Raw genomic sequence first — 26,184 nt, 5'->3', positions numbered from 1 at the left:
CTGTAAACAGCAATAGTGCAGGGCTCGCCGTTGTGCTCGGTGAGGAGAAGCCCAGGCTGCGTGCCGTGCCCGGGGGCGATGAGATTGCCTTTGCCCATGACCAGAGCACTGTGCACCCGCAGACAGTGGCTTGAAGTGGGGAATACCCGGGGCACGAGGCTGGGTTGCTCCCTGCACCCAACTGAGCTTCAGCTGCAGGCAGCACGTGACGTGTTTCTGTGCTTTTGTGAGGGAGAAAAATCGCTGCTGGGTTCCTCGTTGGTAAATTATCCTCTTTCTTTTGTCTGGAAGGTGCTAGCACCATCCAGTCGCCGACTGGTTTTAGAAGAAAAACGCCAAAAATCAATCTGATCAGTCACAAAACCCTGGGGGGATTCTTCTGCTTTCTTTTCCCCACGCTTAATCCTGCTCGCTGGAGATGGAGCAGCCACGTTAAGTGCTCCTCATCACATCAGGGCAGGTGTTGGGGAGCTCCCAGCTCCCTCTCGGGGCAGAGAGGAGCTGGCTCCAGCGGCTGCCACATCCCAGCCTGGAAAATTGGGAAGCTGCTGCGGGAACGGCACCGAGCGCTCCGGGTTAATCGCCCAGCCCTGCTCCCAGGTGTCCCGGGCTGGGCTTGCAAGTAAAGACGTGTTTGGGGTTTTCCTTTCTTTCCGCATGCTGGCAGCATCCCAGCCACCACCTGACATCTCCAAGGGATGGATTAACCCCTGTGGCACCGCGACAGCACCCCAGGGGTGCTCACAGAGGGAAATCCCAGCAGAGCCTGGAGGAGGTCCCACCTCCACGGGTGGTTTCTCCATCTCCAGTCCCATTCATGATTTTCTTTGCTCGAGAAAATGATTTTTAAACCCTCGCCCACCCCTAAGGGATGGAGCTCCGAATCACTTCTTGGACGCTTGGATTTTCCTTGCAAATCCATCAGTTTGCCTGATGTCTTGGGGGAGGCATCGCGCGCAGCCTCACACGGGGGTGATGGAGCAGCTCCTCCCTGCCCACGCTCGAGAGCTGCTGCTGGAAAGCTCCGTGCTGGGAGCTCGGGGTCACTTGGCAGGGAGGTGCAAGTGGAAATGAGGAGACTGGGAAGCAGATCCAGCACGGCTGGGGCGGGTGGCAGCCCCCCTCTTCCCTGCCCGCTCCCTGCAGGGCTACCAGAAGCAAAACACATTAAACCTGTCTTTCTGGGATTCGTGTCAGCACTTCTGACTGTGCAAAAAAAAGCATCTGCTGAGTCAGGAGGTGCCATTTTTGCAAAGACACTTTTTCAGCGCAGAGCTGTATTTTAACTTGCCGACTATAAAGCATCCCAAAGCTTCCCCATACAGTTTTACTCACCCTTTAATTAAAATACCCACCACTGCTAGGAAACCTATTTTTGCTGCTCCCCTGGGTAGTAGCTTAAGGCAGGCTTCGTTGCTGCAAGAACAAGATTTGGTCCATAGAAAGCACAAATTAAAAGGAGCCTTTTGGACTGTCGGTAGATAAATAGTGTCTTTATGGCTCTATATTGCTGCTGGTCCTATTGCCGGAGCCCTGCCCTCCCATGCAGGCTGGATCCTAAAGGAAAAAGGCTTCATTTTCCCAGCGACAGGATGTGTTTTGGAAGGGTGGGGATGTCGGGATGGTGCTTTGGGACCAGCCAAGAGCCTTTTGCAGCTATTTAACAAGACACCTACAAGATTTCTGCAGCCTGGCGGCATAATTTCATTCCCTCCTTCCCCCAGCACTAATCCTTCAGCTCTTCCTTCACCTTCCCTGCCTGATTTTCATTTCCTACCCTGTCATCAGATCACTCGTTTCATCTCCAAGGTCATTGCTGAGGCTTCGTTTCAGCTCCTTTCAGGCTGCTGAGGGACATGGAAGGGAAAGGGGAGGTTTTGCAGGGTGACCCGATCCTTGTGCCCCCCTGCAGCCCATCCTTTCTCCCAGGCTGCTTCCCAGTCCCAGCAGCCAGCCCCTTCGGGTGGTGCTCAGCAAGGTTCCCCAGCACACACCGAGTTTTGCAGGGGTTTAATCAAGAGCCGTGCTATTATTTTGACATGTAAACCCAATTAAATCTGCGCTTTTCTCTCTGCAAACAGACAGCTCTTGAAAACCTGTCCCTCGTCCTGATTTTAGCTCTGGGACTAGAGAGGGGGCACGTGGAGGTGGAAGAGCTGTGTTGCTGCGTGTTTACCTTTCAGGTTGCTAATTCTGGTTGCTAATTCTGGTTTTGTTTTTAATTCCAAACCCGCCCTGCGCACCCGGCACCAGGAAGTAAATTTACCAAAGACCCAACCAAGCTGGAGCCCTCCAGCCCCCCCGGGGAGATCTCCCCCGAGCCGCACCGCGGGGCCGTGCTGGACCTGGCGGGGACGTCGCAGGCTGGCAGCAGGTAAGTGGCGTTTCGGTGTGCCTGTGCCAAAACAGTGAAGTTTGGAGTCACTGTTTTTGTCGAAAAGTGGTGAAATGGGTGCCGTGCCCGGGCAGGCTGGCATTATCTGCAGCAGCGATCTCAAGTGTTAAAGCATGGCCTAAGGATCCACCCTCAGCCAGCACCATAACAAACCATCCTGCTAATTAGGTGTTATTTGTTTATAAAGCTCACCAGGAGACTAATAGCGGATTAACCAACGCTTAATAAAGGTGGGGTTGCAGAGTTCAGCAGGTCACTAGGGTTTTTGTGTCTCTGCCTCTGGCACGACCGGCAACCGGCTGTGCCACGAGCCCCACGGGTCCATAATGTGCCCGCAGCACCTACAGAGCGTGTGGCTCTGCTCCCCAGGCCGTGCTGGGGGATCGGGCAGATGTTATTCTCTGTGTAGCCCCCGTTCCCTTCAATTTTGCTTCACCTGACCGGCAGCAACAACGCTAGCCCCAGCGTTTACCTCTCTGCCAAGTTTCCTGGGGTGCCTTTCTGCAGGGGGTTAGGAGGGAGGGGCAGGAGCTCCCCACGAGCCCTGCACAAGGTCTCGCTGCACATCAGCTATTTAAGCCAGGGCTGGTGGACCACGTTTGAGTTTTGCCAAAGGAGATGGTTCCACAGGTGAGCAGATTCACTGTGGATGGTTGCAGAGAGGCAGAGCCAGCTGTAGGCATCTGCGAAGAGCACTGGCTGGGCTGGCTCGCTTGGCCCAGGTGTGGTTGGTGTACTGGCTGGTATTGGACACGGGTTGATGTGATCAGTGCTAGCCCCAAAGGAGAGCATCCCCAGAGGCTGCCCCCATGCTCGAGGGGCAGCTCATGGCTGCTGTGCCAGAGGGGGGCTGGCTGAGTCAGGCCCCGCTGGCGTCAGCACAGAGCTGGAACACGGTGATTCATCTCCTCCCGAGGCAGGAATTGAAAGCTGGTTAGAGGAATCACACCCAAGTGCCCGTTTCTCCCCCCAGAAGCCATGCAGGGTCTCCAGGTGAGAGCCTGCATTACAGCAGGGGAAACCAGGCTGGCCTGAATCCAGGCACTTCACTGGTGGTTCGGGGTGCCTGTGGCGAAGGGGGAATTAAACTCAGATCTCCAAGATCCTGCACAAGGGCTTGGCCACAAGGCCATTTTTCAGCTAGCTCTTGCTTGCTCTCCACACCTTGCGGAACGGCCCCGTGGCTGGAAGCATTTAGACTTGGAGAGCAGCAGAGTATCACAGGGGTGTCAGGGAAAAGTGATGCTGCAAATATCGCTGCTCCCCAAGCACACTGCAGGGCTGAAGGCTGGCCCAAGGCTTCTCATTTTTCTCTTCATTTGTTAACATTTGCAATTAGGACACTTTTAATTTTTGCCACAGAAGATTTCACCGCGCTGATAAATTGGTGTGACTGAAAACAAGCGGGCAGACAGACAGGGGCTGAGGGGTGCAGAGCTGGTTTCTGCAAAGCAGCAGGTGGGAAACCAGCTGCTGCATCTCTGCGGGAGCATCCCCGGTGCTGCACCAGCCCCGTCTCAGCTGCCGTGCTCCAGCTGGGACCAGGCAGGGGTTGTGTGGTGCAGTAAAAACGCTTCAGAAGACTCTGTGGAAGAAAAATGGGCTTTGTAGGGGCAGTTCATGCTCAGCCAGGTTTGGATGGCTCTTCTCGTGGCGTTGCTGGGATGCGGAGCTGGGCTGGGCTGGGCTGGCCTCATCCCACTGCTAAAACTCGGGCACCACCTGGAGATCGTCCTGGGGTCCCTTTGAAATCTGTCAGACCTGTCCTGGCTGTGCACGTGTGTGCATTGTTCCTGATTTACACTGTGTGCGTGCACATTGAATCAGGCCACGTTCCCCAGTTTTCCGTGTTTGTGGTTAAATTTAGGTACAATGGGAGCTGTGAATTCCTGCGGTGCTGGTGGTGCGAAATGGGCTTTGCTCTCCCGCAGGCAGAAATTAAATCTCCAATGCATTGATCACACAGACCTGCAGGGAAAAAAAAAATACGTGTGCTTGAAAGACACTCAAATCCTGCTTTGTCCTTCCTGCAAATGAGGAGAGCTCAGTTCCTGCTCAGAGCACAGCATTTCCATACCTGTGGTCCACCCAGGTCAGAGTCCAGGTCCAGGGCAGTGCCAGACACCCCAGGGTAACGCACCCCTCCTAAAGACATCCTCTTAAATTTCCCTAGTGAAAGCTTGACTTTGACCTGAGCTGGAGAAGTTTAACCCCCTTCCCAAAGCTCCAGTTTGATCTATGTTGTAGACAAGCCATCCCTTCTTACCATTTAAGATCTGTCCTTACAGCAAGAGCAAGGAGAATATTTCAAGAGCTCTCCTGGATCCCTTCACATTTCCCATGCTTTGACGCTGTTGAGTGGATTTAATCGAGTGAGGAGTGCTTTTGAAAATCCCCCCTGAGCCAACAGGGATGTGAAGCCTGCTCGGGAGGGTTTCCCTTCCCTCCGAGGACCAGCATGACAGAGGACGGCGTTCTCCAGTGCCTTTCCTCATGTGCTTTACTGCCAAAGTGCCATGCTTGTTCTTGTTTAAGAAAGACAGGAAGAAAATCCATCCTGAGAATGCAAAGTGATCTAATTTGGATGCCGAACACCTTGCATAAATTTCTAAGCGTGCGAAGTTAACTGTAGACACAAGTTTGGGATAGTGCCCAGTATCCAGGGGAGAAAGGCTTTGGGCAGAATAAATATTTACCAAATCAATTGACTTTTTTCTTCTCTCCCTGTTTGCTTTTGCTCCATGAGTAACCACATTGTAATGAGGCTTTATGCACTGCTCTCTGCCGTGATGGGATGGGGTCTGTGAGGTTTGGGGCTGTTGTTAAACCCCCTCCCTCCGGGATGGGTCCAGCACACACACGTGGCTTTAACCTTTCCCTCTGATTGCTTCATTACTACCCCTCTTGTCTGCCTCTCCTTTCCAGGTCGGAGAAATGCAGTGTTTCTGAAAGCTGTGAACCAGGTGAGGAAAAAATCGTTTTCTCTTGCAAAATGGTTCTGGTTTGGAGTGGAGTTTTGGTGGAAAGCCACTGGAGAAGTTGGCTGTGAAGTACCTTTGAAGTGTGGCCTCAGTTACACAGTTTCCCCACGGGGCACTCCTGTCGGGGTTTTATCCCCGTCTGATAGATGCAGTTATGGAGGGTCTTACCCTGTGACCCTCCAATTAGATCCAAAAAGCACATAAACTGAAATATCAAGACTTCAGCACGTGCTTAAAAATGATGCTAAGTGGTCTTTCATCTCCAAGTTCCTTTCCACGTGAAAGCTGCCAGGGCTGGGTCACTGAATGTCAGCTGAGCGGCAGCAACCAGCTCTGTCCGTGCTCTGACCACTGCCAACGAGAAGGAAACATTTTCCCCAGGCTCAAACAAATTCCCCAGGATTTTTCCCTGGTATGAGGTTGCTGCACTGCTGCCTGATTCACTCGGGGGCTTGGACCCATGTAAATGCCACCAGATAGGCAAAGCCACTCTGAGTGAATTAGGAACGTGTAGGTTCAACTTAGCAGCATGGCTTAGTGGTGGGCTTGTCAGGACGAGGTTAAAGGTTGGGCTGGATGATCTCAGAGCTCTTTTCCAACCTGAATGATTCTGTGATTGTACTCTGGTGATTGTCTTTGGTTGTCTTTCCCCCTTAGGTACCTCAGGAGAGCTGGGTGGGATCAGGCAGATCAAAATCGAGCCGGACGAGCTGGACATCATTCAGATCACTGTTCCAGGTAGGCGCTGGGGTCCTCTTCACAGGGAGTGCTGCATCGCGGTGTCTCAGAGTTTTGCTTGGAGAAGATCCACATTGGGGCATCTCCCTGTGCCGGCTCTCAGCCTGGACGCTTGCACTGTTGGTTCTTCACTGAAAGTCATTTTAAGGGGCGTATCAGGAATCAGCTGGGTTTGCTGCTTTCCTTCGGGCATGGGCGTGGAAGATGCCAGGTATTGAGTGTGGGACACTTGTGACAAGGCACTACATTTAGAGTGACAGCCTGATGAGGATGAGATTTTAAGAACAAGCTTCATTTTAAGCGCATGCTGAAAACGTGCTGGATATGGCAACACTGGTGTATTTCCCTGCATTTCTTCCCAGGAGGGGTCGGTGGTGATAGATGGGGACAGAGTTGGGGACAGAGATGGAGCAGCTGCTGCTGGAGGGCATCTGGGAGCCTTGCTTCCCCAGGAACATCCATTTCTAGAGCAGTTACCTGACCTGGGTAGCACCCCGAATGGTAGGGCGATGCTTAGGGCTTAAGGAGTGGATAGGTAGCACTTTGCATTTTCAGTGTGCTTTACAAACATTAATTAATAATCTCACCAGAATTAGGGCAGCAACACGACTCCCAGCGTGCCCAAGTGTGAGCGATGCTGGCGGCAGCAGTGATGCTGATCCTCGTTGCACCCAAATTGCTGCAATCTCCATTGCGCCCCAAGGCACTGGTCCATGTTCTGGGAGTCGCTCCAGGATTATCGCAGAAAGGATTTAACGTATGGTTACTACAGGGGATGGAGAAAGGAGCGAGGGCTAGCGGTAGATCAAACGTTTTCATTTTCAACTTGGCAGCTCGTGGAAGAGAAGAAAGTTAAATGCGTGGTGAGCTGGCAGTGCGGGGGAGGAGGAGGTGTTATCACTTCTCCAGAGCCAGGTAGATCACACTTGAAGTCTGGAGTCCACTTTTTATTGCCTTATTTGAAGGTACAGTTCAATCAGAGGGAGTACAGCTTAGGGCAGTGGAGATGATTAATAGAAAAGAGGTGCTCATGTACAAGGAGAAATTGATGAAATTTGGATTATTTATCCTGTGAGGAGAAGATTAAGAAGTGACCTGATTGAAGTATTTAAACTAGCTAAAGGTTTATTTAAAGCTAAATTTGGATAGCTCTTTGAGGGCATCGGAGAGTCCAGCATTAGGGGATACAGGTTTAAATTAAGAGGGCATACACATGTATGTGTAAGGGAGACTTCAGGAGGTGGCATTTCAGGCAGGAAGGCAGCTTTAGTGGGATGGTCTTCCCAAGGTGGAGTTGTTTCAAGCAGCATTAATTTTTTAAGCTAGAACTGAGTGTCCGGATGGAGTTAAGCCAATTAAATCATTCTGAACCCATTTTGCTCTTCACCTTCTGCAAAAGTTAGGAAGAAACTTTTGCTCTTTCCCCTTGGTCTGAGAGGTTGGGTGCATTTTGGGGATGCTGTAGGCCACAGCGCATGGGGATCCCACCTAGACTGGGGGTGCCCTTAGTGCAGCCCCTGCTGATGGGCCAACCCCTTCTGAAAAAAAAAGAAGTTTTTGGGGTTGGTGCCCCTCTCCTTGAAACAAAAGCTGCCCGTGGTGTGTTGTCCACAGACCGATCACCCACTTCGGACGAGATGCACGACCCGGTGACCACGCACATGGCCTCGGAGGAGTCGAGCTACATCCTAGATGCAGTAGCAGGTGAGGGAAATGGCACGGCCGGGAGCCTGCATGTCCCATCCAGTGCACGGCAATTCATGCTTGTATCAGAAATGAGTAAATGCGAGCCAAGGTGATGGGGTCAGGACCCTCTGCCAGAGTCATGGTCTCAGTTAGGCTGGCTGGGAGCTCTGGTAGACAGGGGGTGCGTGTTGGGTGCTGCCATGGCACGAGCCAGGGTCCCAGGGGACACTGTGACACTGCCAGCCTGAGCCTGTGCTTGGGCAGGGGCTCAGTGAGAGGTGTGGGTGTCATTGGGTGATGGAGGGGGACCTGGAAGGCTCCTGCTCATACCTGGTCTGGCTTTGCTGGTGCTGGCTGCTGCTCACCCTCCTCTTCCTCAGCAGGGACCGAGAAGGGGCCTGGTGAGGAGTCACGACACGAGGAGAAGCAGATGGAGGGATCAGGTGAGGTTCTGATGAACATCTCCAGTCATTGCAAGGTTTGGGAGGTTTTGACAGACACAGATGTATTTCGCTGGGCTGCCTACAGCATCTGCAAAGCATCCAGCCCCCAGAAAGCTCCATGCAGAAGGGCACCCCTGTATTTTGGGGTGAAATGTTCAGACAATGTGTGCTGGTGACTGGAGCAGATCCCACCAGCACCACCTCCATGCACGAGCAGGAGGTCTCTGCCCTCCCTCTCACACTGGTAGCATATTTTGCCCAGACTTACATTTTCCCTATCTTTTCCTCCTTGCTGCTGTGCAGCAGGGAGCTTGGTGCTGCATCCTTGCCCTTCCTCGCTCAGGAGGTTCAGAGGCAGCTGCCACAGGACCAGCTCTGACTTTGGGGGTAGGACGAGCTCACGAGGGCTGCTCACCTTCGCTGCATGTTGCTTGCACTGGAGGCAGCAGATTTCTCAGAGCATCTCTTTTTTTTTGCAGATGGTATAGGGGACGTTTTAAGTCATTTGAGGAAACAAGTGGAAATTTTGTTCAACACGAGATACGGTGAGCTGGTCATCGACACGTGTGTGTAATGCCAAGTGCTGCCTGCGGCTGCGGGGAGCTCCTAATTGCTAAGAAATGTCACCTACCATTTCCAAACCGGTTGCTGAGGAAAGGTGCAATCTAATTTGTTCATTTGCTGTCTGCCGGGCTTATGAACGCATCTGAAGTCTCCCTGGGCCTCGTTATTGCAGCTCTTCCCCTTGGCTTCCTCGATGCCTTTTTGCTGGCTGCAGCCCAGGAGTTGTGGCGGTGACCTTCAGCCTTCCTCCTGCAGAGGCGGAGGGCTGGCAGGGCTGCCCAGCACTCGTGTGAAATATCCGAGAGGGTTTTCCATCCTTCTGGGCTGTGTCATGGCCAGGAGGGCTGGCTGGGTGCAGGGGCTGGCACTTGGCATGCCCTGCCCTGGGGGCACGCACCAAGTATCCCGTGCTCCCTCCTCCTCGCAAGGAAAGGCAAAGAGGTCTGCTGGGGAAGCCTGCTGTAAAAAATAACAAAAAGCAGGTTACTGCCTGCTTTCGGTGCCAAAGGATGCGTCTCCTAACTTAATTAAGTTCATCAGGGCATTCGGGGTGGCAGACCAAATATGTACCTTACCTCCCACTACTTTTTCTAAAGGTTACGTAGCTCAGGAAAAATGCACGAGCTCACGTGCGCTCTGCGAGCTGGCAGAAAGGTTTCTGTGCTGCTGGGGACAGGAGGTGCAGCTCTGCCCGTGTGGCTCACCAAATGCCAGGGGCAGAGCTGTGAGAGCAGATAACCCCCCTCCTTGTGGGGCTGAGGGGTGGCCGGGAGGTCTGGGCATGGGGTCCCCGCTGCAAACACTTGCAGCTGCTTCAGGATGTGTTACTGAGCTGGTCACATCAAAGCAGCAAACGCAAACAGAAATCCTGGGGGCTGCCTGGCTTCACGCCTTGACTCCCACCCACCTGCATCAGGCAGACAGGACGGCCCTACCAGCATAACCAGAAACGGCCCCAAAACCTCTCCAACACCCCACTGATTATCGTGTCTCTGCTGCATTGACCCGACGGGGCAAACTAACGAGACGTGGTCCTCCTGCAGCGAAAGCCATAGGAATATCGGAGCCAGTCAAGGTCCCCTACTCCAAGTTCCTGATGTACCCCGAGGACCTGTTCGTCGTAGGCTTGCCGGAGGGCATCCTGCTGCGGCGCCCCAACTGCTTCGGGATTGCAAAGCTGAAGAAGATCCTGCAAGCGAGCAACAACATCCAGTTTGTCATTAAAAGGTGAGGCGAGTGGAGTGCCCGTCCCGCGGGGAGGGTGCTGCAGCTCGGAGCTGTTGCTCCTGGGGAGCACACACACGTGCAGTGTCCTGGAGAGCACCCATCGCTTGGTCACCCTCAGTGAATTTGTTTGATTAGGAGCCATCAAATGACGTGGCCTTGGTGGAGCAGTCCCCAAGGAGTCAGCGGTGTTGCTGTTGGTCTCTTCCTCTTCGTCTTTTATTTTAAAATTCACCTTTGCAAGGGTTTGGCCTTAGGAGCAGGGAGCACCCAAGGGTGCCAGGCATGGGGCAAGGAGGGGCTGGGCACCTCAGAGGGTTTTCCTGCGTGCAGTGGCTCCAGCCAAGGTCCATCTGTGCACATCGGCGTCCCAGAGGGGTGTTGGATGCTACAGGCATCAGGCAGATGCTGTCCTTGCACTGAGGGGGTGTCACAGAAGCTGGGGGAGCTGTAAGAAGCCACTGGCAACACGCAGCAACGGCACCGGGAAAGAATCCCACAGAGATGGATTTTTAAATGTCTTTAGGTATCTTTGAGGGTTTCTCACCCAAACAATGACAATTTTGTGTGCCAATTGTATGTTGCAAGCAGTTAGGCAGGCTTTTCCCGTCCCCGAGACGCACGCAGGACCACATCTCATAAAAGTTTGTAGGCACTGATTTAAGCTGCTCAGCCAGCGCGGGCTTAATCTTATCCCGCGGAGTGTTACACGGGCTCGCTAAAGAGGCTGTCAGCATGAAAATTATTTCCGAAGTTCCCCTGCTGTACTGCAGGAGCTTTAAAATTGCATTAGCCAGATATGTTTAGTGGGTTTGCGGCTGGAGGAGCGTTATCCTTGGTGATGGATGGAGCAGTAAAACGCTGATGGCTTTGCTGGCTGGGGGCTCGCTCACGCTGCGCCTGCTTCTTGCTCTTTTCCAGGCCAGAGCTGCTGGCAGAGGGCGTTAAGGAGATGGCGTCGGACAGCCCAGGAGCCAAAGGTAGGCCTCAAAGCACCGTTAAGGGCAGGGTACCAGAGGAACGGGGCCATTTCCCTGCTGCACATCTCGTGCTGTCCCTCTCCACCTCGTTTTTGGGCTGTGCAAAGGCAGCTGTGGCGTTTGGCGCTGCCAAGCCCAGCCCTTGTGCATCCCCTCGGCGGTACCGCGGGTCCTAACCCTCTGTGTCCCCTGCCCCAGCTGCCGCCGAGAGGGACTGCAGTGACACGCTGCTGGACGATGCTGTGAAGAGGCAGGGCTTCCAAGGTGAGCCCCAAGAGGCCTTCGGGACGGGCCTGCACGTACGGGGGGGGCTTCGGGGAACGTCCCCTGGCCACCACAGAGCCCTTGTGGGCTGCATGGAGGCAACAGAGGTGGAAAAGGAGCCACCGTGAGACTGTAGGGATTGAGGGGTCGGTAGAATCAAGGATGGGAGGGAGGAGTTTAGTGGGGACTGTTAGCGTTAGGTCAGAGGTTGGACTCGATGATCTTGAGGTCTCTTCCAACCTAGAAAATTCTGTGATTCTGTGAAAGGAAAGGAGACGGGGTGAGAGGCAGCAGGCAAGCTGGAGGGAGGATGCGCAGCCAGGGGCAGGTCCCGCAGGTCCACAGGAGAGCCTTGAAGTGCCCTGGGTGGTGCCCTAATTAAACAGCTTTGCTTATCTCGCCATCTGACCTTGCGAGACACATAATTAAGCCTTGTAAGATTTGGGGTTTGCCTTTTTTTGTGGCTTTTTCCACCCGGGTGATGTTTGTGCAAACACCGCTCCCACCACAGCACATCTCCAGCGCGGGGCGCGTCTTTTTGGGGCGGCTCAAAAAATCAGGGGAAGGAGCAGCCACAGAGAGCCCCTGGCTTGTTATAGGCAAGTGCTGCCCCACTTGAGCAGTCCACAAAGAGGGATGGAGGCCTTTAAAGGGCTTCAGCTTTTCAGGCAGGGTTTTGAGTGTGCTTTATTTTAACGCTGCTAATTATCACAACTGAATCTTCGATTTCATGCAGCTTTTATTCTTAGCAAACAGGCAGGGGAAAAAAACATATTTCTGTTTAGATTATTTTTAAGGACTTTGAATGGCCTACTCCAGAGATTAGCTAATTGCGAGATAAGGACTTTCCTATAATTAGAAAATCGTATTACTTAAAAGTCACAGAGTGCCTTTTAATTTAACAGCAGAAGTCCATAATTGTTTCTTTATTTTACAGAAAATTATGATGCCAGGCTTTCCAGAATAGACATCGCTAACACACTGCGGGAACAAGTCCAGGACCTGTTCAATAAGAAATACGGTGAGGAATCGGGGTGGGAGTTGTTCTCATTCCCCTCTCCCCTCCCTGATTTTTTGCCCCCATCCCTCCCTCTCTCCCCCCACCTCCTCGCTGGGTGCTTCCCTTTGTCTCCCCCTTCCCCTGCGGAGCAGCGGGCGTTTTGCTGGGTGCCCAAGGACCTGTTTCTATTTCCTGGGGAGGGGAAGAAGTGCTCCCTGCCGCAGGCGCTGGCTGTGTGGGTGGCTCCCACATGGCACCCTTCGTGCCGTCCCTGGATGGGCTGTTCCATATTTTATCCCCCCTCCGTGCAGAACAGCGCTGGAGATTTCATGAGTGGAGCTGGAGAGATTTGTCTGAGTGCCTAGGGATGGGGGCGGAAGAGAATAAGGAGAGGGGGGGCATACAGCAAGTGCTTGGATGTGCAGGTACTGCTCTTCCCATCTTTTAGGGTCTTTTAGGGACACCTTCTTGGGCTCTGCAGGGTATCCCCATGCCCTGCCACGCAGCACCTGCTGTGTATCACACAAGGCAAGGCACTGCCTTTATCCCGTTTTCTGGATGGGGTGAGCCTCGCCCAGGTCCCCCAGGATCTGCTCTCCATCAGCCAGCAAGCCAGTGGGATTATTGCCAGGCAGCCCGTGGGCTCAGCCCTACAGCCAGATGTCAGAGAAGGGACGTGGATGTGAAGTTATCTCCAAAGAATGTCCCCAAGCAAACACCGGGGTTTGGGGGGGACTGGGGATGGAGCCAGAGCCACGGTCATGGTCACATCGCTGCCATCCTGCACGCTTACCTCTTGCTTCTCTTCCAGGTGAAGCCTTGGGGATCAAATACCCCGTACAAGTGCCATACAAGCGGATCAAAAGCAATCCGGGCTCGGTGATCATCGAGGGGCTGCCCCCCGGCATCCCCTTCCGCAAGCCCTGCACCTTTGGCTCCCAGAACCTGGAGCGGATATTGGCCGTGGCTGACAAAATCAAGTTCACAGTGACGAGGTACGGCCCCCAGGGCTGCCTGCACCCCGCGGGCAGGGAAAAAGCAGAGGGAGCAGCCACGGGGCTGCTGTGCCCCAACCTAAATGCATTGCGGGCTCCACCAGCCCTCGTAAATGCAGCACAGACCTCCAGCCCCAAGACAGCAATTGGGCTGGCACTTAAGGCTTTGGAGTGGGTCAGAAAATGGAGCCTCCTCCTGCTCCTTCCTCCTGCCTGCTGCCCAGGAAGGAGGTGGGAAGGGGCTGAGAGCGGCGCCGGCAGGGCTGCAGCCCCCAAAACAGCTCTGTGGGAGATCGCAGGGCGCTGGGTGCATTGGCAGGGAAATCCCAAACAGCTTTCCTTGGACTTGAGGTGGGAGAAAAGTGTTAGTGCTGGAGCGAGGGCAGAGAGACGGGCTCCTGCAGCAGGGGGATGGCTCCATGGGCAGTTTCTGCAGCCAAACTGGGGGGGCACCACTGGGGAAGGGGAAGGCACTGGTGCAAACGGGTGGGGAAAGAGGTTCACGTGAATCCATCACTCTTGTTGGGCCCTGCTGCGTGTCTTCATACCCACAAAGAGCGTGCTGCCCAGAGCCAGGAGCGTGAAATCTTTTGAAATCATTTGAAATCTTTTTTCCTTCTTTTTTTTACAGGCCTTTCCAAGGACTCATCCCCAAACCCGGTAAGAGATGATGCCTTTTTGCCTAAGCAACGCGTTGGCTCGGTGTTTATTGTTGGGCAGGGAGCTGCATGGTGTGAATGGGGCACTAATTTTATCGGCTGGGAGAAGGTTGTCGCCGACCTTGCTTTCCTGCATTTCCCATTTCTTTATTTTGTGCTGTTATTTGCTGCCTCTGATGCTGTTCCCCTGACCGAGGCAGCTGGCCTCAGCTTCATGCAGTTGTACTGGCGCTGTTTCCTTGAAATGACAGCGTTTTTAAAGAGCTAATCTAGGGCAGGAGTCCAGGTTCTGCATTTCAGAAAGCACACGCTCCTAAAAGTAAACACCTCGCGATTAGCCGGGGGTTCACCAGCGAGGTGCTGGGGAGGGGGGAGAGCTGTGGGACCCCCAGCGGTCTGCAGCGGTCTGCAGCTCTGTGTCTCCCTCCTGGCCTCCCTGGAAAAGAGCTGCTGCTAGAAATGCAGTTAAAAACCTGTCTTTGTTTTAAATGTCTGTAATTACAGCCAGTGGAAGAGCACAGATGGGTGCAAAAACCGTTGTCGTCTTTATTGATGGCTTTCCATTTCCTTGGCCAGCCTCCACGGAGATGGCACAATTTAGGGAGGAAAAATATGACAGAGAGGAAAACATTTGTATGGCCTCATTGGGAGCTGCAGAGAGGTGGTAGACTCCAGAGACGGCTCCGACACGAGGAGATCTGTCTGCAAAACGGGGAGCAGGGGCTGCATGGCACGGCTCCCTGCCCGGCCACGTCCATGGAGAAGTCCCCTGAGACCTCCGCAGGCTTTGGGGAGCCTCCTTATCTCCTTAGCAGCCTCCTTATCAGCCTCCTTATCTCGTGTCAGCCAGATCTTTGGCCGAGCCCTGGGCGAATGCCACTTCAGCAGAACGTGGCTTTTCCATGGGGTCGCAGGGACGTGGCACTGGGGCGAGCCGAGGGCGCAGCCGCTGCTCCAGCCCTTCCCGTCCCCTGCCAAGAGCTGCGGAGCTGCGTTAGGAGACACCGACCTGACACTAATCGCCCCGTTAACGAAGGAGCGCATCAGAAGGCAAATATTTCAGCCTGCCAGCTGGCTTGGAAATGCAGCGTGATAGATAGAGATGTAGGAGAATTTGATTTTATTTTCCATGCACATTTTTTTTTCCCTCCTTCTCCAGCTGAACGTGCGCACCACGGGTTTGCCCACGCTAGCACAAAATCAAAGACGTTTTATGCTGTGTATTGTCTTACCTAGAGGGCTCTGGAGGAGGTCACGGCATCCCTGCCCCCCAAAAAATCCCCACTGACAGCAATTAACCTCTCTCCTGCTTTTCCATCGTCTCACACCTCGGTGGATGGTGGCCACGCAGTGGCACATCCCTCGCGTTTGCTTCGATTGCTTTTTATCTGCCTTAACAAAATTAATGATTTCAAAATAGCCATAGATCATAAAAAATTCAGATTTAAGAGAGGCTGTCATGTTCTTTTTGCCTCAATCTTTTGTAGTGAAGTCCTGCCACATGAAATTAAGACCAACAGAAGTGCATGCTTGGCATTAGAACAAAATCAATGAACATCTCTTCTATTTCGTGGAGGAGTGTTAAAATAAAAGCAAGGGCTACTCCCAAACGGGAGGGCACTGCAAAGGCACCTGAAGGTCGGAAAGCCCAGGAGATGACTTCATAGATAGAAGGGAGGTTACATTTTCATATCACAGAATCACAGAATTTTCTAGGTTGGAAGAGACCTCAAGGTCATCGAGTCCAACCTCCAACCTAACGCTAACAGCCCTCCACTAAACCATATCCCTAAGCTCTACATCTAAACGTCTTTTGAAGACTTCCAGGGATGGTGACTCCACCACTTCCCTGGGCAGCCTGTTCCAATGCCTCACAACCCTTTCTGTAAAGAAGTTCTTCCTAACATCTAACCTAAAACTCCCCTGGCTCAACTTAAGCCCATTCCCCCTCGTCCTGTCACCAGGCACAAGGGAGAACAGGCCAACCCCCACCTCTCTACAGCCTCCTTTAAGGTATCTGTAAAGAGCAATAAGGTCACCCCTGAGCCTCCTCTTCTCCAGGCTGAACAAGCCCAGCTCCCTCAGCCGCTCCTCGTAGGACTTGTTCTCCAGGCCCCTCGCCAGCTTCGTCGCCCTTCTCTGCACCCGCTCAAGCACCTCCATGTCCTTCTTGTAGCGAGGGGCCCAAAACTGAACACAGTACTCGAGGTGCGGCCTCACCAGAGCTGAGTACAGGGGGACGATCACCTCCCTAGCCCTGCTGGTCACGCTGTTCCTAATACAAGCCAGGATGCCGTTGGCCTTCTTGGCCACCTGAGCACACTGCTGGATCATATTCAGCCGACTGTCCACCATCACTCCCAGGTCCTTCTCTGCCTGGCAGCTTTCCAACCATTCCTCTCCCAGCCTGTAGCTCTGCTTGGGGTTATTGCGCCCCAGGTGCAGGACCCGGCACTTGGCCTTGTTAAACTGGCTCATCTTGGCCAGAAATGATGTGAAAAATATACATTTTAAGGGAGGAAGGAAATTGAACACGAACTTTCTATAAAAAAAAACACTTTGGTGTGATTTTAGGTGCTTTTAAGGTGAATTAACAGCATTTCACTTGCTTTAAGGAGGTTGTGCACCCTCTGCATGGCAAATAACCGCCCAAATAACCGCAGGGCTGCAGGGGGGGGGTTCTCTATTGCTTCTCTGATTTTAGGAGACCCATTTTTTTGAGTGCAACAGAACCAGATAAATGGCTTTAAATACAATGCGGGTGCCTGGTGCTCTTTGTCTCTAAATTATCTGTGAATTCTCTGCCACGGTGCTCTCTCCCTTACGGCTGTGGGGATGGGATCGGCTGATGCCTGTGTACACAGAGGTGCCCAGCGGTGCTTTCTGAGAACGGGGCCATTTTTAGGGAAAAGCAAACCCCAAGGCGATGGGGAGCCGTGGGTGCTCCCTGGTGTCCACAGCAGGCCGGCATCTGTAGCACAGTCGTTCAGCACAGGTTTCCAGCTGCCTGTCAAGGCTCAGCAGTGCTCCTGGTGCTGCTGGCGCAGCTGCCAGCACCTTACCCACGTGCTGCTCCCTGCAGTCAGCATCCCTGTCCCCGGGATGGTTTGAACCCCTCTGCACCCCAAACCAGGCACAGCACAGCCAGGGGGGCAGGGGTCCCACGGGGCTTTGTCCCCCCTGGCCTCCAGAGGCTGGCATTTTGTCTTCCAGTTCCTTTTCTCCCCGCTGCTGGTGTCTGCTCGGGGCAAAAGACCTTCCCAGCCCCTTTTTGACAGCGTTCAAACAGGAGTGGGGGAGCAGGGGTGAAGCTCCAGTGCTACAAACACAGCACTTAGCCTTTCTTTTCGTCTTTCCTGAGGCACAGAGATACAAAACAGGCTTAATTTGAGCCTTTGAAAAAAAAAAAAATCAGGCATAAGTAATCTTGCAAAAAAAAAAAAATCTTTCTGTATGTTAATTTTTATGTGCTTTGATTGAAAATGTACACCAGCTCCATCTGTCCTATTCCCCAAACTCCCCACCACCCTGATAGATTATTTCCCATACTCCAATTAATAAAGTAGGGCAGGCAGTGTTCTTTAATTAAAAAAAACACACATCCAGGCATCCTTTTTTTTTTTTTTTTTTTTTTTAATCACAAGAGCACAATCCTCCGCAAGACTTTGATGAGATGTGCCTCACGTTGGAAACTCCGAACCACAAAAAAAAAATGAGAGAGAAAAGCTCTTGGATCCAGCAGGAACCAGGGCAAAACGTGGCTCACTCCATCCCCACAGCTCCCAGGCATCCCCACGTCCCTCAGCCCCATTTTTAAGCCCTGTGAGAGCCTCCAGGTTGTTGTCCCTTCTGCTCTGCCTGCCTTTATCCAGGATGAATTATTTCTTGCTTTACTGGTCAGCATTGTTAGTCTGAACATGGAGCAGATGATGATGTAAATGGCTGTGTGGCTTCCAGGCCTGCTTTAAGCACCTCTGTGGTTGGGATCCCAGATCTTTGCGTTTTTGTTGTTGTTTTTTTGCCTCCTTTTCCCTTCCACGTGGTGCACTCAGCATCCTCGCGTGGAAGGCAGTGCCATCGCCCAGCCGATCCCAGCCTTGCAGTTGCTTTGCTTTGCTCCCACTCCCCACAGCCTCATGTCCTGCTGTGGTCTTCAGAGACCCCAAAACCCCTTTTTTTTGCATTTTGCAGGGCACTGGGCACTGCCGTGTCCTGGCGGTGCCACGGCGCGTGCGCGCTCCGCACATGAGAGCAGCGGCCGTGACCCTGGTGGGTGGCTGAGCACACCTGGGTTACCAGGGCAAGAAATTCAATTATCTTCCTTAATCAGCCTGATTTAATAACAGCACCTTGACATCTTCACCTGAGGATGAAAACGTTTGGCTTTGTTTTATTTATTCCCAAAGAAATAACAATTAAAATATATTTCAGTAGCTCCCAGACCTGCCTTCACCCCCTGCCCGTGCTCCAGCACCCCGACCCTGCTCCCCAGCGGGTTTCCCTTGCCTGTGCAGGCGTTCCCCAGCTGCATTTCTTCCTCTTCGTGCTACACATTCACCAAAATACTTTGTGCAGGGACTGCTTCCCCGGACCTGCTGGAGCTGTTTGCTTTTCTGCCCCTCCTGGGAGGCGTGCTGTTGCTCCTCTCCGCTCAGCAAATTCGGCAGCGCCCCACTGCTCGCTCACCCCTTCCCCTGAGGTTCCTGTTTGCTGCCCCCCATGGGAATTGTGGCCCTGGCCCCTCACCGGGGCTTTTCCCCAGCAGATTTGTTTCTTTTTGGTGCTGTTTCTATGAGCCAGAGGCGAGGCCAGCCTCCCCGCAGGGAGCCCTTTGCTCCGTTTCCCCCACACCTGCAGAACTAACCCAACTCCCCTCCGCTTTCCGTCTGCTCCAACCTCAATTTTTCCCCCCGGTGACATTTGCCCACCCACCCAAGTGTTCCCCAGGCTCTTTAGGGGCACAGCATAACCCCGTGGGATGCTCGGGGCCTTAGGCAGTTCCCCAAATCAGCCCCTGGGCAGGTCAGCCACCGCCAGCTCTGTGCCACAAGAAGCCGGGACCAGAGCACCCTTAGTCGGGACAGCACCGCCCTGGGTTTTGCTTTTGTTTGTGAACACAGAACCAAGCTGTAGCACTCATTGCTCTCTTTTTCTTTCTCTCTTTTTTTTTTTTTTTCTTCTTTTAACTTGCGCTGTAGCCCCTAGACGGATAACGTCATTGGAAAAAGCGTACGCTGCCTTGAATGGTACGTAGCTCAGTTGGTGCATCGTAGATGGTAGCAGACAAGAAATGCACTTGCCTATTAATGTGGGAATGAAAATGCGTTCCAACCCCAAATTGCAGGTATTTTTTCCTCTCTGCTGTGTTTCCCTGTGACGCCCAGCCCGGCTGTGTGTGCCAGCCCCGTGTTGTGCTGTTGATGCTCTCCCCTCCGCGGGGCTGTGGCCATCGGTGCCAGCTCCGCTCGAGGCGCGCCGACCTGACAAGTCACGCTTAGCTCCTCCACGTGGCCCAGCAATTACTGTGTTAAAAGGTCCCCTGCCATTCGCAATGAGCACTTGCACAGATTGGGGGCTGGTTTTGGGGGAGGGTTGGTTTGTTTTATGTTTTTCTTCGCTTTAATACACTGGGTGCTGGTGTGCAGTTGTGCAGGCTCCAAGGATTTAACGTCTCCACTAACATAGGAGTAGAGGAGCCTGCCTGGTGCAGGGCCCGGTGTTTCTTTGGCAGGATTGGGCTTATTCCCATCCTCTGGGGTTGTGGCCGTGCCTGGATGCTCACCGTGTGCTCCCACACGTTTCTAGTTGTGCTCTGAGAACACGCAGAGCTGGAGCTGCCCCTGTCTGCCTTAACCCCGGGTCACTGCAGAGCAGCCGCAGCAATGTTAGTGGGTCTGTGCCGGATTTGCACTGGTGTCACTGAACTGCACCCTGAGACGAGCTGGAAGGTGAGGAGAGGTGTGTGGGGGTCCTCTGGAGGCTCAGGGCCAGATCCTGACAGCGGTCAGCACACTGATCCCAAGCCTGGCAGCGTGATCCATTGAAATCAGTGGGATTGCCCCAAGGAGGGACAATCCCCTTGTGAGGGCAGCGGCTACCAGGCCGTGGGGATGTAATTTGGGCAGTGGTCACCTGCTGCTGGACATGCTGGAGCACCCGGGTGTTCAGATAACGGCGGGGTTCATTCATCACCCAGGTTCGGGGTGCGATGCCTTTGGGGTGCAGACACCCACGGTGCCCCATCACCATCCCCAGCTCGTGCCTGGGCGCGGTGCAGGCGTAAGGGTGCCCCTGCTGAGTTAATTGCTAGAGGCAGGGAGTCCCGATCCGGTGATAAAACAGCAATAAGCACATGACAGATTTTTGGGGGGGTAAAAAAAATAGTCAGCTGGCTACTTATTTAATTAAAAAAATAATAAATTGAATTGATAGCACAGACTTGAACCCAGCAGCATGCATAAACCCGCTTTTTGTTCAGGACTTAGCGCATCCTTGGTGGCTTTTGTCCCAAACCAAATGTCTAACATAAAGGTGGCTGAGATCTCTCTTGCCCAGAGGCGGTGGGGGCACGGAGGATGCAGGGGCAGGTCCCCGGGACGGAGCCTCCTCTCTGGCTTCTCTGTTACGCATGCTCAGTTCCAGCTTTTTCGTGGCATTGGCTTGTGTCCCCGGCTGGGAATTCGGGAGCGCTGCCCATTGCACAAGGCAGAAAAAAAAAACAAAAAACCTTGGGATTGTGTTTCTGCCAGTTGGGTCTCCCGGGGCATTAGCGGAAAGGAAAGAGCTTCTGCATTTTTCAGTCTCAGAGGAAAATGAACCAAGTGAGAACAACGTCATTCTGATGTTTCTTTGTCTGCTACCATCTATACCCATGCGGGTGTGTGCGAACATCCCAGCAACTGAGCAGAAATGACAGGGAAGTCACAGAGGGAGCCCGCAGGGTTTGCCCCCGCCAGCCCCCCTGCAGCAGTGCCACGGCCTCAGGAGTGGCACAGCAAGCAGACGGCTTGTTTCTTGAAACCAGAGGGCCTTGGAGATGTTTGTGTTATTTTCTGCCATTTTACCTATTTTTCACTCCATCCCTTTCGAGCTCCTTTTGTTGATGTTTCTGGATCTGAAGCACAACTTGGCCCAAAGGCTCCTTCGCAGAAACTTCTCCCCTTTGCTCCCAGCTCTGTCTGGGCATACAAAAGCCCCTTTTTCAGGCTCAGCAGCTCGAGAAGAGGCTTTGCTGGGGCCGTGCCCTGGGGCAGCAGGGCACCAAGATGTAAGGGTGGCAACTTTGTCCCAGGACCCAGCCCCTCAGCAGCCGAAGCGCGGGGCTCCTGCTGCGAGTGGCGGTGCTGAGCGCCAGCCTCCAAATCCCCTCTCAGGGAGGCAGGGACCCACGTGAGGTTTTCCATATGTACATAAAACAAAATTTCAAGCCACGTGATTGCTCAAAATCAAATTAAATAGCCCCGCACCGCAGGCAGAGGATGCTCGGGTCCTTTACAGCTGTGCCAAGGCTTGCAGCGTTCACCTTGGTATTTCAAATAACTGCCCCTGGGCAAAATACCTGCCTTCAGCATGGCAAGCTTGGTTCCTGGAGGTGAGGTCTCTGGGACTCCTGTATTTAAGGAGCTGAATTAAATTCCTGTGTAATGGTGCCCGTGCACATCCCAGCTCACTGCCGTCTGCTTTAGAGCAGCGGGGACCAGCTCGGTTTGGCTGGGAAGGCAGCGCCCACCCCTGCTCTGCCCAACTTGGGTGCCGTGGTCCTGCCTCGTGTCCCAGGGCTGGGGGGTGAGGCACACAGAGAGGTGGAAAAGCTTCGTTTGGGCTGTCCTTTATGTCTGGGGGTGGGAAAGCATCGCAAGGAGCAGGTACCGCAGACGGTCACTCTTATCCTGGAGCCCCCCGAGGATGCTGAATAGCTGGGGAGAAGTGTCCTGGCACGGGCACGTCATTTAAAAGGAGAGAGCGGAGAAGAAACGGGTTGGCGTGATGAGGATAATTAAAAAAGCTAGTAAAGCCAAGCTGATTATATGGTGAATTATAAAACAATACTGTACTTAGGAGCCCGGCTATAAAAGCGCTATCTCATTCCTTGATATCACTTGTGGGAGCATTTGTGGCGCTCAGGGCCTGAGTCTCCATCGCTTTGCATATTTTGCAGTCATTTCCAGCACCGCAAAGTGGATGTAAAATGCTCTCAGCCATGGCAGCGCGTGGCAAATGCAGATTTGGCAGCATTTTATAGCTCCTGCACGCTGCTCTGAAAGGTGGCAGAAGGTGCAAACGAGGAACGGCCGCGTCTGAGCTGTCCCCACGTGGCGGTGGGGTGGGCTTTCCAGGGGTCAGGAAGAAACGGGAGGTTTTATTCCCTGCCCTTTTTTGCTTTGCAGATGAAGACGACGCCAACAGGCTTGGAGAGAAGGTGATTCTCCGAGAGCAAGTGAAAGAGCTTTTCAATGAAAAATACGGTGAGTCTCCCATCTGCACACAGAGCAAGGCGAGTTTGTTTTTGCTGACAGCAGCCGTAGTTAAAATTAATTAGGCTGAAGGGCTCTATTTATAGGCCGAGCACACGGCAGCCTGCTGCAGCACAGGTTTCCTCCCGCTGCTCCGCGTTGCAGCCCGTCCCCGGGGACGCTCCCGCGCCTCGCTCCCGCAGGTGGGACCGTGACCTTCTTGGTGACAGCTCATCCTTGGAGCGGGGAGGGAGGAGGGCGAAATGCAGCCCGGGAGCTGGATTTGTTCAGGCTGCCATCAGCCTTCGATGCGTTTTTGATGTGTCCTGAGCTAGCGTGAGCCGTGGTGCGTGCCCACCCTGCGCCAGCCTGCTGGAGCTGCGGCAGAAAAGCAGGTCAGGAGGTGGAGGGAGATTTGCAAATGCCCTTTGTGGATTCCTTGTGCTGCCTGGAGAGCCCACCCATCCCCACTGGTCGTTGGGAAAAGGCATCGTAGAAAAATCAGCTGGAAATGGGGAGAAATAGGAGCCAGGGGGAGGATGTAAATAATTGCTTGAAAGAGAAGGGAAACAGCCAAGTGATGGCAAAGAGGTGGGGAGAGAGGCTTGTAAAACCATGACCAGCACAGAAGGGAGGGATGCGTGCTGTTCCCCAAAGTGCAGGAACTAAAAGGAGGACCCAGAGAAATGGACAGTGGGCTTAAACCACACAGAAGAAAGTACTTCTAATGCAGCACATCATTAAATCGTCATATTTTGCTGCCGTGGGGTGTTGTGGAGGCCAAAGGGCTGAAGGACTTCAAAAAGTGGGCAAGAGAATTCTTGGGGCTCCTGGGGGCTGCTGAATGCAGCGTGCTGGATGTGATCTCCAGACCCCAGTGACCCCAAAACTCCTTATATTTGGAGCCGAGGAGAGATGGACAAATCCCTCTCATTTGCCCTGCTTCCTAAACATCCTCCCACGCTGGTGCTGGAGGTGCTGGGCTCGCTGGGGGCATGGTGCAAGCAGGGCAGTGGGTGCGCTCTGCACTGAGCAGAGGTGCTGGGGCCGTGAACCAGCCTCCACATGAGGCTCCTAGAGACCAACAGTTTAGAGGCAGGAAATAAATAGGAGAGGCAGACGTGAAACAGCTCAGTGGGATGTGGCGATGCAGCCCCATGGCAGGTCCGTGGTCATCGCAGCATCTGTGGGTTCCCCAGCTCCCCCTAGGGCTCCCGATCCTTCTGTTGGCGTGGTCCCGAGCCCTGTGTGTAAAGCCGGTGCGGTGTCCTCTGCTCTGCCCTTACAGGAGAGGCTCTGGGCTTGAACCGGCCCGTCATGGTGCCCTATAAACTCATCAGGGACAGCCCCGACGCGGTGGAGGTCACCGGCCTGCCGGACGATATCCCTTTCAGAAACCCCAATACCTATGACATCCACCGGCTGGAGAAGATCCTGAAGGCACGGGAGAGCATCCGGATGGTGATTATAAACCAGCTCCAGTAAGTTCCCCCAGCTCTGCGGCACGGGGAGGTTTTAGTTGGTTAAGCATTGTCCCAGCCACAAGTGGGGTAAGGCCCCATGGGGCCACCGGCATGGGACCACATACCCATAGAGGACCTGCCCCATCCCCACCACCCACAGTCCTGCACCACGGGAGGTGCCCAGCCATTTTTCCCCTCTTTTTTGCACAGTTGGAGGTGTTGGTGTTGGGAAGGGGCATGGCACAGGGGCCAGGGGCCACCATGGGGCAGATAAGGGGCTGGCCCAGAGACCCAGCTGAGTTTTTTGGGGTTGCTTCCCTCCAGAGAGTGGGGGGAAAGTGTCCACGTGCTCTGACCCCATGTTGTCTCTTACACAGGCCTTTTTCTGAAATCTGCACTGAGGCCAAACAAACAGGTAAGGGCTGGGACATATCCATGGCTTTCCCTGCAGTGTGGCAGAGAATATATGGGCAAAATGGATGGGGGGCTGTGGGGAGGCATTTGTCCCTCCCGCATCCTACTGGAAACAGAAAAGTCAGGCTCAGCGTTGGCTCAGGAGCAAGCTGTCATCTTAGATGATTGTATTTCTGTGAGCTGGCGAGAGACCTGTGCCATTAGACTCAAATTTTCATCGTCTTCTGGAGGATTTGATTGTCCCTTTCCCATGAGCAATTTATTCACTGTGAGCAATTTATTCGCTGGTTAAAGCCCTTAATTTCATCCATCGTTTATCAGTCGAGCTTCTAAGGAAACAAGGTTTCTGTGATCCCTCCGAATGTATTTCTCTCTCTGTCCCATCCTCCCCAATAAATTTCATTTAATCAAACGTGTCAGAATTAGCAACCCAGAGATAATTAGGATCCTGTTAGTTTTTTTGAAAATAGGTGGCTAGGTAGAGGAGAGAGATCTGGCAAGCCTGCAATCTGTGAGCTGATGGAAAATGAGACAAGGAGAAATTTTATAGGCACGTATGTAAGTGAGAGTATATCACATCTATATGGGTGTATCATATATGGGTATAGCATATATATAGGGGCATATTGGTGTCAGAGCTGGCAATGTCACGGCCCTGAAGTGTTCAGCACAGGCACCGTCTGCAGGGTATCAGGCTCTGCGAGGGCTGGACTTTGGGATTTATCCATTTTGGGGGTGCCTGAGCACTGTTGGCAGCTCAGTGCCAGGTGGTGGAGGTGAAGCCCATGTCACCAGCTGTGTCACCAGGTGGCTGCGGGGACGCTCAGCAGGAGGAGAGGTGGCAGCAGCTGGAGGCATCCCCATGCCCGAGGGGCTGCACACCCCTCGGCCACTCTCACGGGGCTCAGACACCTCATTTCTCCCCTCTCTCCCCGCAGAAAAAGACAGCAGTGTTCCCAAGAGGAAGCGGAAGAGGATCTCCGAAGGGAACTCGGTATCTTCCTCTTCCTCATCTTCCTCCTCCTCCTCTTCCAATATGGAGTCCACGTCATCAACAAATCAGATCTCTCTTGTGGTAAAGCCTTCCAAATATTAAGTGGGTTACTGCCTACCTATCTTTCTGCTTCAGGATGCTGCTTTCTGCTCTCCTCGAACCGTCACCACTTCCCTCCACCCGACAAACCCTTAAAGTGTGACATTAAGTGGCACGACCAGGTTTGGCGAAGGAGCTGGCGCAGCTTTGGGGCTGCGTTTTCCTGCCGGGCTTGTTGGGGGTGTCAGTGGAGCAATGCTCCTGGGGCTCCCCCGGGCCCCAAACGCAGGCAGCGGGGGCACCTTGGCCCCGTAGCGCCTCTTGGCAGGACCCGGCATCCCCCCTCCAGTCCCCTTTCTGGGCGCGATGCTGAGCTCAGGCACGCATCAAAACTGCAAAAAAATAGGAAATGAGATCAGTGGAGATGCATTCAACCTGTTCTCCCTCAGGGCTTGGCTTCGGTTGTGGATGATACCAAACACTTCTTTAAAAAAAAAAAATACACAAGAGAAATATAAGCTTAGAAGGTTTTTGTCAGGTTTGCTGGTGGTGTTTTGTTTTTGGGTTGGTTCTTTTATTTGGAAAGTGGGAGCAACTGCCTGTGTCTGAACATGTCAGAGATTTGATGTATGCATGTTTTTGTGTTGTGTCCTAACAGAGACTTTTGCCTTCTTTTTCTCTCCCTCTCTTTCAGCAATGGCCCATGAACATGTACATGTTAGACTATGGTGGTCTAAACGTCCAGATCCCAGGACCTATTAACTATTAGACCTCAATACCGAATAAGAACCTCAAATGAAAGAATAAATAAATAAATGTAATTTATGTAAAAAGTGTATATTCCAATATGTATCAATGCCTTTTAGTTTTTCCAATGATTTTTACACTATAT

At 53.2% G+C, this 26,184-nt stretch overlaps 1 protein-coding gene across 6 annotated transcripts in view; it reads left to right on the top strand.

Moving 5' to 3' along the window:
• The window catches only part of GTF2IRD1 (GTF2I repeat domain containing 1), a 57,559-nt gene extending 31,375 nt beyond the window's left edge, over positions 1-26,184 (top strand). For 4 of the 6 annotated variants that reach the window (XM_082776091.1, XM_082776092.1, XM_082776093.1 and 1 more), the window contains 18 exons: positions 2,254-2,374; positions 5,321-5,358; positions 6,034-6,114; positions 7,729-7,818; positions 8,181-8,243; positions 8,723-8,788; positions 9,851-10,034; positions 10,953-11,011; positions 11,210-11,275; positions 12,213-12,296; positions 13,087-13,270; positions 13,902-13,930; positions 19,128-19,175; positions 22,317-22,394; positions 23,671-23,863; positions 24,223-24,260; positions 25,198-25,334; positions 25,987-26,184. In XM_082776091.1, coding sequence (XP_082632217.1) covers positions 2,254-2,374; positions 5,321-5,358; positions 6,034-6,114; positions 7,729-7,818; positions 8,181-8,243; positions 8,723-8,788; positions 9,851-10,034; positions 10,953-11,011; positions 11,210-11,275; positions 12,213-12,296; positions 13,087-13,270; positions 13,902-13,930; positions 19,128-19,175; positions 22,317-22,394; positions 23,671-23,863; positions 24,223-24,260; positions 25,198-25,334; positions 25,987-26,061 — 1,634 coding nt within the window. In that variant the 3' untranslated portion in view covers positions 26,062-26,184. The remainder of the gene's footprint in view (positions 1-2,253; positions 2,375-5,320; positions 5,359-6,033; positions 6,115-7,728; positions 7,819-8,180; positions 8,244-8,722; positions 8,789-9,850; positions 10,035-10,952; positions 11,012-11,209; positions 11,276-12,212; positions 12,297-13,086; positions 13,271-13,901; positions 13,931-19,127; positions 19,176-22,316; positions 22,395-23,670; positions 23,864-24,222; positions 24,261-25,197; positions 25,335-25,986) is intronic. The other 2 variants (XM_082776089.1, XM_082776090.1) reach the window with 2 other exon arrangements.

Source organism: Aythya marila (genome assembly GCF_965140915.1).
Source record: "Aythya marila genome assembly, chromosome: 20".
Lineage (NCBI taxonomy): Eukaryota > Metazoa > Chordata > Aves > Anseriformes > Anatidae > Aythya > Aythya marila.
The sequence above is the reverse complement of the archived record's forward strand: the minus strand, read 5'-3'. Positions and strand labels throughout refer to the sequence as shown.